This window comes from Gopherus evgoodei, chromosome 22 (genome assembly GCF_007399415.2).
Source record: "Gopherus evgoodei ecotype Sinaloan lineage chromosome 22, rGopEvg1_v1.p, whole genome shotgun sequence".
In the NCBI taxonomy this organism is placed as follows: Eukaryota; Metazoa; Chordata; order Testudines; family Testudinidae; genus Gopherus; species Gopherus evgoodei.
The window spans coordinates 5614796-5630233 of NC_044343.1; the positions used below are offsets into that span (position 1 = coordinate 5614796).

Genomic DNA, 15438 nt, shown 5'->3' on the forward strand with positions numbered 1-15438 from the left:
CTTGACAATAAGGGGGTTTACATGTATGTAACAAGTGTGTAGTGAATGAATATCTCCACTTTGGAAGGCGGAGGGTCTGGGCCGAAGCTTGGATTGTTCTTGGCCTTAGCTCAACCTTACTGTGTTGTAGGACTCAAGATGTAGCTCATTCACGCCACTGTTCGCCGCGCAGCTCTGGCAAAGCAGGGCTGGGGCTGGCCCAGGAGCCACATGTAGGCGGTGCCCACTCAGTGTGAAACAGCCCCAATGGAGGCAGTTCAGAAATAGCCGCGTCGTCTTTATGCCTGGCCAGTGTCAGGGACCGAAATTCACAGCAATGCTTTTGGAGCTGCGGGACGGTGAGCCGGGGAGTGGCCTGTCCTTTGCCCATCCCATGGGCAGGTGCCCGTCCACCTGCCTCTCAGAGATACAAACTTGCTCAAGTTCCGAGTTCCATCTTCCCTACGCCCCGGGGGGGTAAGTTGAGCCAATCCTGCAGAGAAGGAGCTGTGGGTGGGACTTCTAATAGTTATCAGAGTTGGGCTCAAAGCCTGGATTCATAGCCAGATCTAGGACTGGGCAAATAATTGATTTTTCGGTTTGGTGACTGAACTGAGTAATCGCCCCAAAAAATTGTTCCTAGATTCCTAGATTGCAAGGCCAGAAGGGAGCACGGTGACCGTGTCTGACCAGGCCAGAGAACTGCCCCCAACCATCATTTGTTGTGACTTTAATACACGCATGCACTGCAACAGGAGGGCTGGGAAAGCCCCTTTCCTCTCTCATAGGGGGGTTCACATTCTTTGCCCCTCTATTTTTTTTCGTTGAAAAACTGTCATTTTTTTTAAACTGAAATTTGTGCAAACTTTTTTTTTTTCAACACGGTCAAAACTCTCTGTCTTGCACAAAATTCTCCGGGGGTGTTTTTAACTGATATTTTTAAGCCTGATCATTATTGACATTTTTCCATTTACCCAAAACCTGGTTTTCAGTTAAAAAAAAGAAAAGCCACCAAGGCCAAGTATTTTTGGGAAACAAAAATATTTTGTTAACTGTTTTGAATTTTGGTGAAAAAGCACCAAAGATGTTGGTGCCAAATGGATCCTTTTCAAGCCCTGCAAAATGGAAACAGCTCCAACACTTTGAATTTTCTGTGTCTTCATTTCCTGAGACAACCGTCTTCTCGAAGGGACATCACAGACCCACCTCCACTAGAGAACAGAACAAGAGTATTGGCTCAGATCCTCAGAGGTCTTGTGACACCAAACTCCCATTGATTTCAATGGATGTTCGGCATCTCCGCACCTTCAAGGGTCTGGGCCATAGAATCTACTCACGCTGTTCCATTCGGTTCAGTCGGACCCACCTGCGGAGCTCACCTTTGCTATGTGACAATACAGCTTGGAAAAGTGTGGGGTCTGCTTTGTGAGAGTGGTAAGGGGTGAGCTGGCCCTTTAAAAGGCTGGGGCTCAGCCTGGCCTCTGCCAAGTGTAACCCACCATCCCAGGAGACAGGAATGGGGCAGGGGTTCAGGTGATGGGCGTGGAGGACGCAGAACTGCTGGAAGAGCTAAGTGGCAGCCTGAGTATAGTGTGAGGGAGTCCAGGGAGAAGCCCAAAGGAACTGGAGGGCCAGATGAGCTGCTGGGCAGAGGGCCTGGGGAGGGAGCCGGCTGGGACAAGGGCAGGTGACAGCTCTTCAGAGCTCCCAGGCAGGAGGCCTCAAAGAGATCCCTGCAGGAAGCAGGAGCTTGCTGGATAAGGGGTCCCAGCAAGGCGAAGCCCTCATAAAGGACTGTGGGTTGGGAGGGAGGGGAAACTGAGGCAGGGGCCAGCCCGGTGAAGCCTTGCTACAATGGGCTTTGAGCAGCACAGTCCTTAGTGATTGAAATGCACTATTAGGGCCACAATCCTGTAAGGTGCTGAGCAGGGGCATCATGTGCTATTGGGCAGTGGGGGGGGGGCAGTTTGCAAGACCTTGGTTTGCCCCTCCTCCAACTTTTCATAGTCTCCATTCTGTCTTCCACTCCCCCTCCCAAAATAACAATCACAGATAATGGTCTATATGCCAATGCAGTTTTGAGCCCTGGCCCCCCTGAATTTTTCTAGAATGACACCGCTGGGGCAGAGTCCCCTCAGCCTCTGTTGACTCCAAAGGGAGCCAGCGTGTCATGAGCCGGGTCCCACGATCACCTAGCAGAGGCCAAAAGCGCAACGCGCAAGGGGTGTGTACGTGTCCCCACAGACCGGTCCCTGCAGGATTGGATACAAGAGGCTGGATTGGCAGCACTGCATCGGGTGACCCCATGTCTCACATGAGAAGTGTGTGACTCTTGTTTTCCAGGGGCACTGCCCTTTGGATGCGCCAGACGCTGGGTACCCAGCACTGCTCCAAGTGCTGACTGCCTGGTACAAGGTGGATTTCAGCCTGCCCCTAATAAGATCTGGCTGGCATCAGCAGGGCTGGCACTTCCACTAGGCGACCCTAGGCGGTCACCTAGGGTGCCAGGATTCGGGGGGGCGGCATTTTGTGCGCTCCCCACAGGGCGCACGGGAGCTTCCGGTTCCGCTCCCATCGCGTCGCCGAAGAAGGACCTTCTGCTGACATGCCGCGGAAAACAGCGGCAGGCAATTGAGCAGCTCAGTGACTGCCTCTGTTGCCTGCGGCATTTCGGCGGCGGGTCCTTCTTCGGCAGCGCAATGGGAGTGGAACAGGAAGCTCCCGCGCGCCCTGTGGGGAGCGCACAAAATGCTGCCCCCTGAATTCTGCCTAGGGTGCCTGAAACCCTGGCGCCGCTCCTTGGCATCAGAGGCCTGGGGAACGGTTCCATGTGCAGAGCATGTGACTTGTATCGATGGACTATCACATTAATGGCTGTCTGCAATTCTAAACCTGCGTGATGGACACCAATAACCTCAACCCACCTGGCTGAACACCCCACCAGACCCTGCACATTCCTAACCCTAACCCTATCCCTGACCCCCGTGCCGTACACCCTGTCCCCAACTCACGCTGATAGACACCTGCAGCCCTGCTCAGAGCACTGTGGCTTTGCTGTGATTTTCTCTTCCGAGACAATGCGACCCTGGTGTAGCCCAACGGCATCCCGCCCCCATCCAGCGCTAAGTACCGTGGGGCAGCAGGACTCGAGCATCCTCCCCGGGACAAGAGGTGACGTACGTACCTGCCTTCATCATGTCAGTGCCCTCCACCGACTTCATGGGGCTGTTGCAGATCTTCTGCTCTGCTTTGGGAAAGAGGAGGAAAAGCAGTCACTTCTCTATCCAGGTGACCTGCCAGAGCAGGGGATGCCCTTCCCCACTGTGCCCTGCTCCCAGCCACGCCCTGTGCCCCGCTCCATGACGTCCACCACAACAGGGGACGCGCCAGGACCGTTCCACGGGGGCTCATAACAACAGCTGAAGGGGCAGGCCCCGGGCTCGCAAAGGCAACGATCATCCTGCTCGCCTCTTCAACCCCGCGCCCTGGGGAGCTGGGGGGAGGCATTTCCCATCGCCTAGGAGGGTGCTGCCCCCTGCAAATGGGCCTTCATGGCTTAGGTCTGCTCCTAGTTCACCCCGCAGAAAGCAGGTGTGGTCAGAGAAGGCTGATAGCTGTTGCCCCTGGGTTTAGTGGAGAGAGGGGAAGCGGGGTAGGAAAGCGGACACTGGAGGAAAGGAAGGGTTGGGTAAGGTGGGTGACTGACTTCAGCAACCCACCCTGAGCCGTAGGGCTGGGGGCGTTTCCAGGGCTGGGTGACACGCAAGCAAAGGGGAATCTAGTGATGGAAGGAGCCAATCCCACTCCTGGGGATCCACTCCCTGCAGAGCGAGGCGAGTGGGAGCTCAGCACAGATTGGCATCCAGCGGCCAAGCCTGTCCGAGCGCTGCCCAGCTATGCAGTGGGACCAAGGGCTGCAAAGCCAGGGCATCACATTCTGCTTCTCCGGCACAGGAGGCCACCACTCAGAGCAGCAGCGCTGGGGAGCTCGCTCTTAGGTGAGGGAAGCGTGGGTTGTGCCCAGGACAGAAGGAAAATTGGATCACATGGATGAGACAGGAGAGAACCCACCTTTAGCTGTGCCCAGCGGAGTCTGCAAAACAGAAGAGAGAGAGGTTACAAGTAGCACTTCTAACTCCCAGCCTTTCTGTGGCACCTGAGTCTTCCACAGAGCTGAGCGCGCATTAGCGAATCCAACCACCAGAACGGCAAACGGCCCCCCTGCTCCGCTAGTTGCCGCCGCAGGCCTGTCTGCCAGCTAGCAGCATTCAGACCCGGCGGGAACGTCTCACTCTAACCACGTGGCTCGAGACTCATTAGCTCAAATCACAGTACGTGGGGTCAGTACGCCCAGAGATAAAGGAGAGCCCCGAACTGGTGCACTTCAAAAGGGGAATACGGTGAGGAATTGGCCTGCGTGTATGTGCACGGATAGGATCAGGGCCGTTCAGCTTCTGTGTCATAGACCCATTAGGGCTAACAGCAGCGAGTCCTTGTCCGTCACCCGGGGCCTAGCTCCCCAGCCAGGTGTTGAAGGAATGCAAATGGATTTGCAGACCCCAGTCAGGCGGATTCCAGCAGAGCTGTGGGGCTGGCCACAGCACGGAGGCTGAGGTGTGAGGATTTTCTCGGGGGGGCGGACATGGCGGCAAAACTCTGCCCTGGGGAAGATAGGCATTATTTTCAGGTGAAGAGGTGCTGGTTGTCGCCTGTTGCAATCTCCCCTGTTAATAAAGCCACGCAGCACTGCATTCCCTATTCCCTGCCTGCTTGCGTGTCACGGCTGGCACCCGTGCACGTGTAAAATACTCCTGAGCAGCAGCACCGCCTCTCACGCCTGCGCCGAATGGGGACCCAACGCTGCCACTCCGATCTGGCGGCATTTTATCCCCCGGCGGCACACGATGGCGCAAGGCAGCCGGGAAACTGGGGCCTCGTGTATGTGCAGACATTTCTGACTGCAGCTCGGGCACCTGCTGTTACACGCACGCACGACGCGACGACAGGTGAACCGATTCCAGGCCTGTTTCCCCAAATGCCTGGATTCAAGGCCATTCGGTGCATTACAACAGCAGAAACCCTGACTTGGGCAAGGGTGGCTGAGGGTAAACTGAGGCAGCTGGTTCTGTCCCTGCTGCCCTTTCAATGCTGTCTCAAGGGAACAGCCAGAGATGCTTTCCCGGGGTATCCCTTTAACCGCCGCAGCCCCTCCATGCCAACCTGTGCAGTGGGCGGGCTCCTGCATGGAGATACCGTTGCTATTGTGGGCTCCGCGGTACTAGGGGGTTAATGGAACTGACCTCTTTAAGGGAAGGTTTTGAGGCCAGTCAGGGCTAAGTTTCCCCCTCTCCCCCTCTTCCTGACCTTCTGTGCGTTTGCTGCTTTCTCCTCCTTTGCTGTCACCTCCTTCCCCAGCTTTTCCTTGGTGGAAGGCGCCGAGTCCCCGTTCTCCAGAATCTCCAGCTCCCTCTCTAACCTGGAAGACAGAGTTTGGCTGCTGAGCAGGGTGCAATGGCAGGGGGTAGCATGGGCAGCCCGCTGGGCCAGCCCAACCAGTCTCAAAGGAGCCAAGTACCAGAGAGACCACCCCACCCCTCCCGGGGAACCTGAGAGCGAAATGCCTGGTTACGTTATCCAGGCAAAGATCAGCCCCAGCCACCCACCCAAAGGCCTCACCCCGCCAGCTTGTCCTGGGAGCAAAGGGAGATGGAGGGACAGAACCAAAAGAAAGGCAGAGGGCCGGCTCCTCAGCTCGTGCAAATCGTTGGGAGGGGTCTGAGTTCACAGTTAAAACTCCCAACTCCCAGCCCCCTCTGCTCTACCCATTAGACACCACTGCCTTCTCAGAGCTCCCAACATGTGCTTTGATCTTGACCTAGGACGGCCTTGCTCTTCCCCGGAGTGCCCACAATGCTCTGCCACTGCACCCCCCTCCCTCCCCACCGAGGCCCAATTCTGATCTCATCCATGGCCTGAGCCAAAGCTCATTGAAGCCAAGGGGAGCCTTTTCGCTGGCTTTCAATGGGGCCCTTACTCCGTGGCAAACCAGCTGTAACTCATGGAAGCCAAAGGACAGGTGCTAGTGTAAGCACAAGGAGAATCAGACTCAGGATACGAAGCAGAGGGCACCGATCTTGTCCCTCTGGCGATCGTATGACGCAGCCAGAGCTCGGCCAACCCCAAACCCACCTCCATCCGCGGACTCACACCGGAGTCAAACCGACCCACCCGGGTTTTGTTGTTGCTCATTTCCTTGGCTTCATGCAAGGACCTGTTTCCACCATCACTCTAAGCACACTTTGCTACCTCCACAGCGCACGGAACAGGGCCAATTGGTATGACGCAAACCCCCACAAAACAGGAAGGCGAGTGACTGCCTAAAGGCTGCAGGTGGGATCTAGAGCTGGAGAGTTCCTCGGATGGGCAGATTATTATTTCTAATGCCTTAAAATTCAAATGGGGCTGTGGGTGTGGGAGAGAGAGGGGTGGAAAGGACCCCATCTCCTGCTTTTAACTGCTGGAACACACTCATGGCTGAAGGAGCTAGACAGACAGGTGGGAGTGTACGGAGACCGAAAGACAGAGAGGTGAGTGTGTACGGAGACCATCAGATAGATGTTTCATGGGCCAGATACTCAACTGGTATAACTGGCAAAGCTCCACTGAAGTCAATGGACCAATGCTGATTTACAACACCTGAGGATATGGCTTTCCATGTTGCCCTTTTGCAAAGCAAACTCCCCAAGGAGAGACCCCCATCCAACTCCTTAAATCCTCGTAGGGGGGGCATCGCCCTCTGCCTACGTCACTCCAGCCATGATGCCCAATTTCTCCTACAACTACCTCCATGACCTCCTCCCCATCACGGCACAGAGCCGCCTCCTAGCTCTGGACCGCCAAGCCCCCACCCTCCATCTTCATTCAGATTCTTCTCCAAGATCTATTCCTGCCACTTTGCCCACAGGAAGTGAATCGATAAGGGAGGAAGCACAAGGCCTAGGCGCTCTTTATGTTCTATTTTGAGGGATTCTGTGGTGCCTACCCCTTTTCGCTGGCCCTCCACGTTCACCCAGGCCTCTTGAAGCTGACGGGATCTAAGCACATGCTGAAGGCCTGGCTGGATCAGGGCTCCTACGTGACAAAAGCTTTACCCCCATGTTTGCTTTATGGGGCAGCGATGGCCATCCTGGCCAACATCAGGGTCTGAACTGGGGGTCTCCAGAGCTAATCACATGAATTCTGCTGCTTGAGCTAAAAAGTTCAGGTCTCGGGCTAAGAGCCGTGACAGACCCATATCCTCTGTGGATCAGCACAGGGAGGGACCGTGACACGCACCAGCCAGTGGGTTACAACAGCAATCTGTGTATCCAGTGGTGAGGCTCCCAGGGCCTGACTTTCAGAGGAGCCAAATCCCCCCTAATTTCCATTGACTTCAGCAGCAGTTGCTGGCCTCAGCACTCAGCAATCCTGAGCTGCAAGAGACAGCAGCACGGCTGTTGATTGCACTTGTTTCTCTTCCGGATTTCACCAGGTCCAGGAGCTTTTCACTCCCTCTACTGAATATTTACAACAGCTAGGAGAGGACAATGGCCACCGACAAATCAGAGCTACCCGTGCAAAGCCTTGAACTAATGAGCCAACAACACACAACACTTTCCCAGGCAGGATGTTGGCTGTGGATGGAAGAAGGCAAAAGAAGCTGCAGATTTCCTGTCCACGAGCCACGCGCTCTCTGCCAATACCCAGGGCTCTGAGAGTGGATGCTCTAGTGTCTAGTCCATTGGGCTGGCAGTACAAGATTTTTTTTTACGTGGCTAGTGATTTGGGATGTTTCCATTTCTGGATGCCCAACCGAAGCACTTTCGATGGCCGGGTTTTTCAGAGTGGCTCAGGGCCTTGGCCCTTTCTGAAGATGAGGCTAGAGACTTTGGAATCTCTCATCTCATGCCCTGGGACGGAGCATGTTGGAGCAGAGCTGCATACATTTGGGAGTGGTTTGTGCAAACTGATGAACTGGCGTCACTTAAGCTATAATCTGGCAAAGGGATCCCAGGCAGGCAGATCCTTCTGTCCGCTGACCCCCTGCAGCTGGATCTGTCCGTGCAGATGCCTGTGCAGCACCGGGGCCCTCACTCACTGCATCCCACGGGCCACTTATTTCAAGGCTTTGCACCTCACCATACTTACCGGTCACACAGCGCTGCCACCAGGCCAACAGCATCTCCTGCGGCTTATAAAAAAAAAAAAAAAAAAAGGACAAAAATACCATCCTGGTTTGGAAAAGGGCCACCCTGGTCAGGGCTGCTCAGTGATGTCTGGCTGCTGGAGCTCAATGGGATCGAGAGCTTGCAGGGGGAGGAAAGTTATGGAGCTGGTGGGGGAAAGGGGAAGGGGCAGGATGGGCAGAGGATGTGTCAGAACAAGGGCAATCTCCCGCTGCAATTTTTCTGTGCGAGGTGACTGTTTGCTGGTGGCTACACAGGACTGAGGGTCAGACTCCTGGGTTCTAGCCCCAGCCAGGGGAGTGAAGTGCAACCTAGTGGTCAGAGTTGAATACGAGTCAGGAGCCCTGGGTTCTAATCTTAACTCTGGGAGGGAGAGCGTGGTCACGTGAGTTGAGCGGGAAACTGGGAGTCAGGATATACAGCCTGGATTCCTGACTCCTTACATGACCTTGGATAAGTCACTTCACTGTCCTGTGCCTCAGTTTACCTACCAGTCAATAGTGATACCTACTGCCCAGGGGAGCTGTGAGCTAATCCCTTAGCTGCAAAGCACTTGGCCATCCTCTGCCAATAGGTGTTTAGGGAATGACCAAGTGCTAGCATTACTGAGAGTTTCATTTTTCAACAGAAAGCAAAGCAGTGGAATTACACTGGAGAGTGTTAACGGGTGCTCGCACTCCATCTCCCCCCAAGCACCTGCAGTAGGGCGACCAAACAGCAAATGTGAAAAATAGGGACAGGGGGCGGGATAATAGGACCCTATATAAGAAAAAGACCCAAAATCAGGACTGTCCCTATAAAATCGGGACTTCTGGTCACCCTAACCTGCGGCCAGAGGATTCCCAAGTGTTTGTCTCAATTTTGCCTTTTTATCACCAAACAACTTATCTGCAAACCCCTTTTTTTCCCTCCCATCTGCACAGATGGTTGAATCACTCAGGAAAATCAGGCAGCCGTTTACAGAGCCAGCTCGATGACATAAAAGCATTTATTGCAGGAAGATCATTCATCTGATTTAAAAGGCGGAAATGTGGCAGCTACAGAATCTGATAAATTCTGGTGACAGTGTGAGGGCTGCAAAGGGTGGAAGAAAATATAGCTTTGCACCGTTCACTGGAAGTTTAAAGAGTGTAAGATCATTGGAGCAGGGACTGTATTTGTACAGCACCTGGCACTCCGGGTCCATGACGGCAGCTCCTAGGCATTCCTGCAGTAGAAATAAATACCTAGCTCTTATAGAGCGCTTTTCAGTAGATCTCCAAGCATTTGACCATCTTTCATCCTCACAGCCCCCTTGCAAGGCAGGACAGTGTTGTAATCCCCACTGGGCAGAATGAGGTACCGAAAGGCAAAATGTCTTGCTCTGAGCCACAGAAGAAGCTGAATCCAGGTTTCACAAGTTCTCAGCTAATGACCTGACCACTGGATCATCGATTGAGCTGAGGATTTTATAACTCTAGCTTGTCTCGCCTCTCTGGGACTCCACTTCCGCTAGGATAACTCAATAGATCACAGAGAACCGTTCTTGTTATCTGTATAAACAGCACATGGAGGCCACAGCCAGTCCAGGACCCCATTGTGCCAGGAGCTGTACAAACAAGGCGGCATCCACTCATAGATCATAAGGCTTGAAGGGACCTCTGCGGTCATCCAGTTCGAACCTCTGCACAGCCCTGGCCAGAGAACGTCCCCAGGCGAGTTCCTATTTGAATTCGAAGTTAAACCCAGCAGAATTAACTCGAGTGGTGCCCCAGTTCGGTCCCGTCCACACGCAAAGCCCCTTAACTCGAGGGCAGGGCTGCTTCTAGCTCAAGTTGGCTGGCCCACCAGGGGACACAGGCGCCAGCGGGAGTAAGCAGAACTCATCTGCAGCTAACATGACCACTCTGTGTAGCTGGGGTGTTATTTTGCAGTGTGGATGCTCAAACCTGAGCAAGGCTATACCTCGCATTAACTCTGCAGTGATGGGCCCACACTTCCTAAGAGAAAAATCCCTGTACTGTGAGCTTAGTCTAAATAGGCAAAGGGTGGGAGAAAGGGAGTTTTATTTGCCCCATTTTACAGAGGAAGAAACCAACATGGCTAACCACAAATGTGCAGAACTCCTGAGTTAAGTCCCCGAAACTCAGAAGACTGGCTTAGAAACTAGGAAGTTTTTTAAAACGCCCCAGGATCCTTTTGTTTGCCTTATTCGCTTTTGAACCTTGCCGGGGTCACGTTTTCGAGCTGCAGCCACAAGGGCTAGACCGGTAGGGTGTGTCTACGCAGCCAGCGGAGGTGCAGCTGCAGGGCGGGTCGGCATGCCTGTGTGACTAGCAGCGAAGATGGGGCAGCGTGGGCTGTACAAGCCCATCCAGAACTCTGGATACACACGTCCCTCCCCCTTCACAGGGTCCCAGTGCTCAGACTCCAGCACGCATCCGAACATAATTTTACAGCCCTGCAGCTCAAGCCCTGTGTGCTTGAGTCATCTGACATGGGCCGACCACAGGTATTTCATTCCAATGTAGATGCACCCAGTATAAGTCCAGGGTTCAAACTCAGGCTCATGCCAGCTCCCCTTCTATCTATACACAAATCGTGCTAACCCAGGAACTCATGGGGTGGAGGATCCGAGTGCCTCAGTCAAGCCGATACCCAGGGATCAAGGCCTCCTCCCTTGCAGTGTAGACAATCCCACGGACTCGTACTCTAGAAATCTGCCAAAAGTATCCAACAATCCCACGGGTCGACATTCTCAGTGCTGTGGACAATCAGATTTGGTGGACAATAATGTTTTCCAAAACTGCACTATGAACGAAGTGCTAGAATGGCCACATTTTGGGAGAGCACTAGGAAGTCTGGGACACGGGTGGTTGGATTTGGGCCTGCATAAGGCAGTGTAGAGGCTGGGGCCCCAAGGTTTAATAGCTCACAAATGAGTGTAAACGCTAAGCCCTAGGTTAACGAATCTAGGATCTGCTCATTCGAGTTCTACTAACCCTGGGCTGACATGACGATGTAGACACCCCCTAAGGGACTTGGCCAGGGTCACACACGGAGTTGGTGGCAGAGTTGAGAATTAACCAAGATCTCCTGAATCCCTGTCCAGTGCTTTTCCCCTCCTTACTCACAGATGAAAATATACCTGGTACAAATGTGATGAAGCTCCGGGGACTTCCCTGCCTTTGCAAAGCACTGAGCCTAACATGAAAATGTTTAAAACAAGCATCAGTTTTGCAAACAGTTCCTTGGGGAGTCTTGGGACATCCCACCCTGCAGCAACGGCCATCGTTTGGCGAAAACTAGGAAGTGAAACCAACGAGACTAGTTTCGCTCCCTGAGTGAAATGCATAAGACAAAAACAAAAAAAATCCTCCACAAACAAACAGTATCAGTAGCGAGAATGAAATCAGATGTTTAAAACTGCTGTATTGCTATGCCCAAGCATTCAAGAATCAGGAGTCCGGCCCCATAAAACCATAATGTCGGCTTAAAATCATGAGATTTAAATAAATAATATAGCTTGGATATTCGCTTTCTGGTTTTGGAGCCTTTAGGTCACACATAGGTCATGCTTTCAAACGTTTCTTTGCAAACGTGAAGGACAGAAAAATTTTAAAAATAAAAGCCAAGATTGTTCTATATTCACATGACTCCAGGAGCTGGCAACTTAAGAAAAAGCTCCAAACATCATGAGACTTGCAATAAAATTAAATGAAAAAATTAAATTGCAAGAGTTGGCCAAGTGGATGTAGGGCAAATGTAAGCCTTGTTACAACTGAGCAGCCTCACTGAAACCAAGAGGGTGCAAGGTTTCGATCCCAAAACAATCAGAGTGAATGAAAAGACTCTCATTGACATCACCAGGCTTTGGATCAGACTAAAATCGCGCTCCGTGGGCTTTCGGTGTTATTAGTCAGCTGAAATATTTATAATGTTATTAGTCAGATGAAATATTACAAATGTTGCTGAGCTTTTGCCCCCAAAAGCTCCACAATTTCTCATAAAAAGCTGTCCCCATTTCCTAACTAGTTCTAGTTATTAGCAATGCAGGCAGGGAATTTTTAAATAAAGAGGCCTCGTTCTGACCTCACTTCTGTCAGTATAGAACCGGGATGTCAGTGAACTTCCTCTAGATTTGTACCCGGTATAGCTTAGATCACCATCCGGCCTGGACACACACAATTTTTATTTTGACAGTGTCCCCTTCAACAGATTTTTATTTCTGTCTCCTGTTTGTAACGCTCACTTCCCCTCTCCAGTCTCTGAAAAAATCCATTGTGCCATTAAACAGGGACAATGGCCTCTTTGGATCTGACCTATATCTGCACTGATTCTCTGTAATGAATGGCCAGCATGACAGAGAGGGAGCAATTTACTGCATTCTGGCTGCTGGGATACCTCTCCTAGCAAGGCTTCTTTGCTGCTGGCTTTTTCTTTCTGCTCTTTGGCAGCTGAATGAGCAGGAAGGAGGTTACTGGGAGAGGGTAAACGTTTCTTGCTTTTCCTTCTAACTCATCTAAGTCTCCTAAGATATAGGACTGCAAATCCAGCACTCCAGATCTGGTTGCTGCCGTGTTCAACATCCACTGGGAAGCTGAACAGCAATCCAACTCCTTCCTGACTATCCAGCCAATGCCACCTGCTAAACAACAATACATGTCCGATACCACACACACACTGTTACACAGAGGAGACAAATCCCAGATCGCAGCTGTCTGAAACCAGCCATGTGAGGGAATCCATACCTTCCCCCCTATGCTATCCAGGCCATTAGCCAATCAGATCGCACACATGCTTCCATGTACTCTGATAGGCGACAGAGTCTGAAAGCGACCGCCCCCTCCCCGAGACCTCTTAAAGGGTCATCTAGTCTGACCCCCTGCCAAAATGCAGGATTTGTTGTGTCTCAACCATCCAAGACAGATGGCTCCAGCCTCCTTTAGAAACCCTCCAGTGAAGGAGCTTTCACAGCCTCCTTGGGCGTCTGTTCCATCGTCCCACTGTTCTTACAGCCAGGAACATTTTCCTGAGATTTAATCTAAATCTGCCCTGCTGTCGTTTGAACCCATGGCCTCTTGTCCTGCCCTTGATGGCAAGAAAGAGCAACTTTTCTCCATCTTTTTTATGGCAGCCTTTCAAGTATTTGCTTAATCTCCTCTTGATTTCAAAGGGGAAACTGTTGCACTTTTTGAAATAGGCGAGACTTCCCACTACTTGTCCATGGCACCAAGTGCTCCTCGCCCCTCAGCCCTGAGTTTGTGTGTCTAGCTGGGAAGCTTTCCGCAGCCTCTAGCAATGTGAAAAGCACAAATGCCATTAGGGAGGGAGCTGGGAGAGCAAAGTCGTCTGTGTTCAGGCATACCTCCCCGGGGGCAGCATTACAGCGTCACAAGTTCCTGATGGAGTCAATTTCCCCCCTTCCCCCCTCCCAATCTCTACTGGATTTTCACTTTAAATAATGTCATCTCCTAATTGCCGCTGATGGGTGCTCTAGGGTGCTGGGCGCACGGCTATCGGCCTCCCCCCACAAGGACAAAGCAAGTGTGTTCTGAAATCCCCGATGCATGAGGAGAAAATTACAGGGGGAAAACCAAACTGCTTGGCCTTTGAACTGGGAGGGAATTTAAGAATTTAAGAAATGGAGGGGATAGCTCAGTGGTTTGTGCATTGGTCTGCTAAACCCAGGGTTGTGAGTTCAATCCTTGAAGGGGACATTTAGGGATCTAAAGGCAAAAATCTGTCTGGGGATTAATCCTGCTTTGAGCAGGGGGTTGGACTAGCTGATCTCCTGAGGTACCTTCTAACCTTGAGATTCTGTGAACAGTTATGGGCTGGAGATGACCAGTGTTAGCAAGGGCAGATGTTATACAACCAACCCTCTCCACTGCAGCTCAGCCCTGCCTATTCCACCCCCAGGTTCTCTACATGCAGTCCTGCTGACGCCCCTCTGTGTTCACTGGCTGCTATTCCAAACCCTGGTTCATTTTGGTGCGGGGAGGGAGGTGCATCGTGGCAGTCATACCTCCAGGAGGCCTCAGGGGAGGGGAAGTTTGGTTGAGAGGCCTGGTCCACATAGCCGAATGGGAGCCCAGGACACCCAAACTGCAACTCCTCTGAGGCACTGGGGCAGCATTTTGCAATCACGGTATCGAGGTTTGATGCTCAACTGAAATTTCCTGCAGAAACTTTTTGCACAAAACCCCATTTAATTGAATTCCCTGATTTCCGGCCAATAACAGTTTAGATGGAATATTTCCCACCCACCCTAGCTTCCAGCGCACCAGAGTCAAAAGGTCAAGGCTGCTGTATGGGTAGGGAGAGAGGCTTTAAAGTGACAGAGGAGGAGGAAGGCTCTGGATGCAGACCAAACCGAGTCCCTGCTGCCCTGCTCTGTAGCACAGCTATGGAGCTGTGGCTCTGCCCTGGATGCACAGACAGTGAAAGGGGCTTCACTCGCCACTGCTTGGGGGAGAGGATGGGAAAATTGCTGCTGTCAGCAGCTCCCGGACAGAGGGAATGTTCAGCTGTGTGTGTCAGACGCTGTCCTGTGTGGGAGGCGGTGCAGGGAACAGGGAGCGCAAGTCCGTTGTATTTCCAGGCAACACCCAGCCGGCTGGATACACCTGAAGAAGTTGAGCTACATAACCCTTCAGCTCCCCTCCACCCTATCCCCCGCCAAAGCCCCCACCGCTGTGCACAGCTCTCCCCCTGACACCTGGCCCCGGAGCGCGAGATACTCCAGGACTGGAGAAGCCGAAATGACACAAGGTGTCTGCAGGGCTTCAGCACGAACTCACTACTAGCAGGAGTATGAATCCTGCAGTTCTCTCTCAGGCAACATGCCCAGTGATTGCCACAGAGGCTTCGCTTGAGTAAGATCTGAGTCAAGAGCTCAGGATTTAGCCCCGTTACAATAATATCTTATATTTACCTCCTCTTATCAGCCCTACGTACAAACCTCACAGTGAGGTAGGGATGGACCCGTTCACCATTTCACAGACGGAGAAACAGGGAGATTAGATGACTTGCCTGAGGTCACACAAATAAAATCGGTGGCAGGGCCAGGAATAGAGCCCTGGTGCCTCACCCCACTTTAACCACTAGATCACACTGCCTCCCCAAGTCAGGCCTAGCATTCAACATCCTGACTCAAAGGCGCCTGCTCACACCACGCTGCCTCAGACTCCAGACGAACGCTCTAGAATTGTGTGTTCTGTGCAGTCTGAATCTGGGTTCCTTTCCGGGTGGC

General features: G+C 52.4%; 1 protein-coding gene across 5 annotated transcripts in view; it reads right to left on the reverse strand.

Moving 5' to 3' along the window:
- PALM (paralemmin) overlaps positions 1-15438 on the reverse strand; it is a 63500-nt gene that overhangs the window by 11504 nt on the left and 36558 nt on the right. For 3 of the 5 annotated variants that reach the window (XM_030540159.1, XM_030540160.1, XM_030540157.1), the window contains exons 5-7: positions 5344-5455; positions 4051-4072; positions 3164-3226 (exon numbers count right to left, since the gene is read on the reverse strand). In XM_030540159.1, the coding sequence (XP_030396019.1) occupies positions 3164-3226; positions 4051-4072; positions 5344-5455 (197 nt within the window). The remainder of the gene's footprint in view (positions 1-3163; positions 3227-4050; positions 4073-5343; positions 5456-15438) is intronic. The other 2 variants (XM_030540161.1, XM_030540158.1) reach the window with 1 other exon arrangement.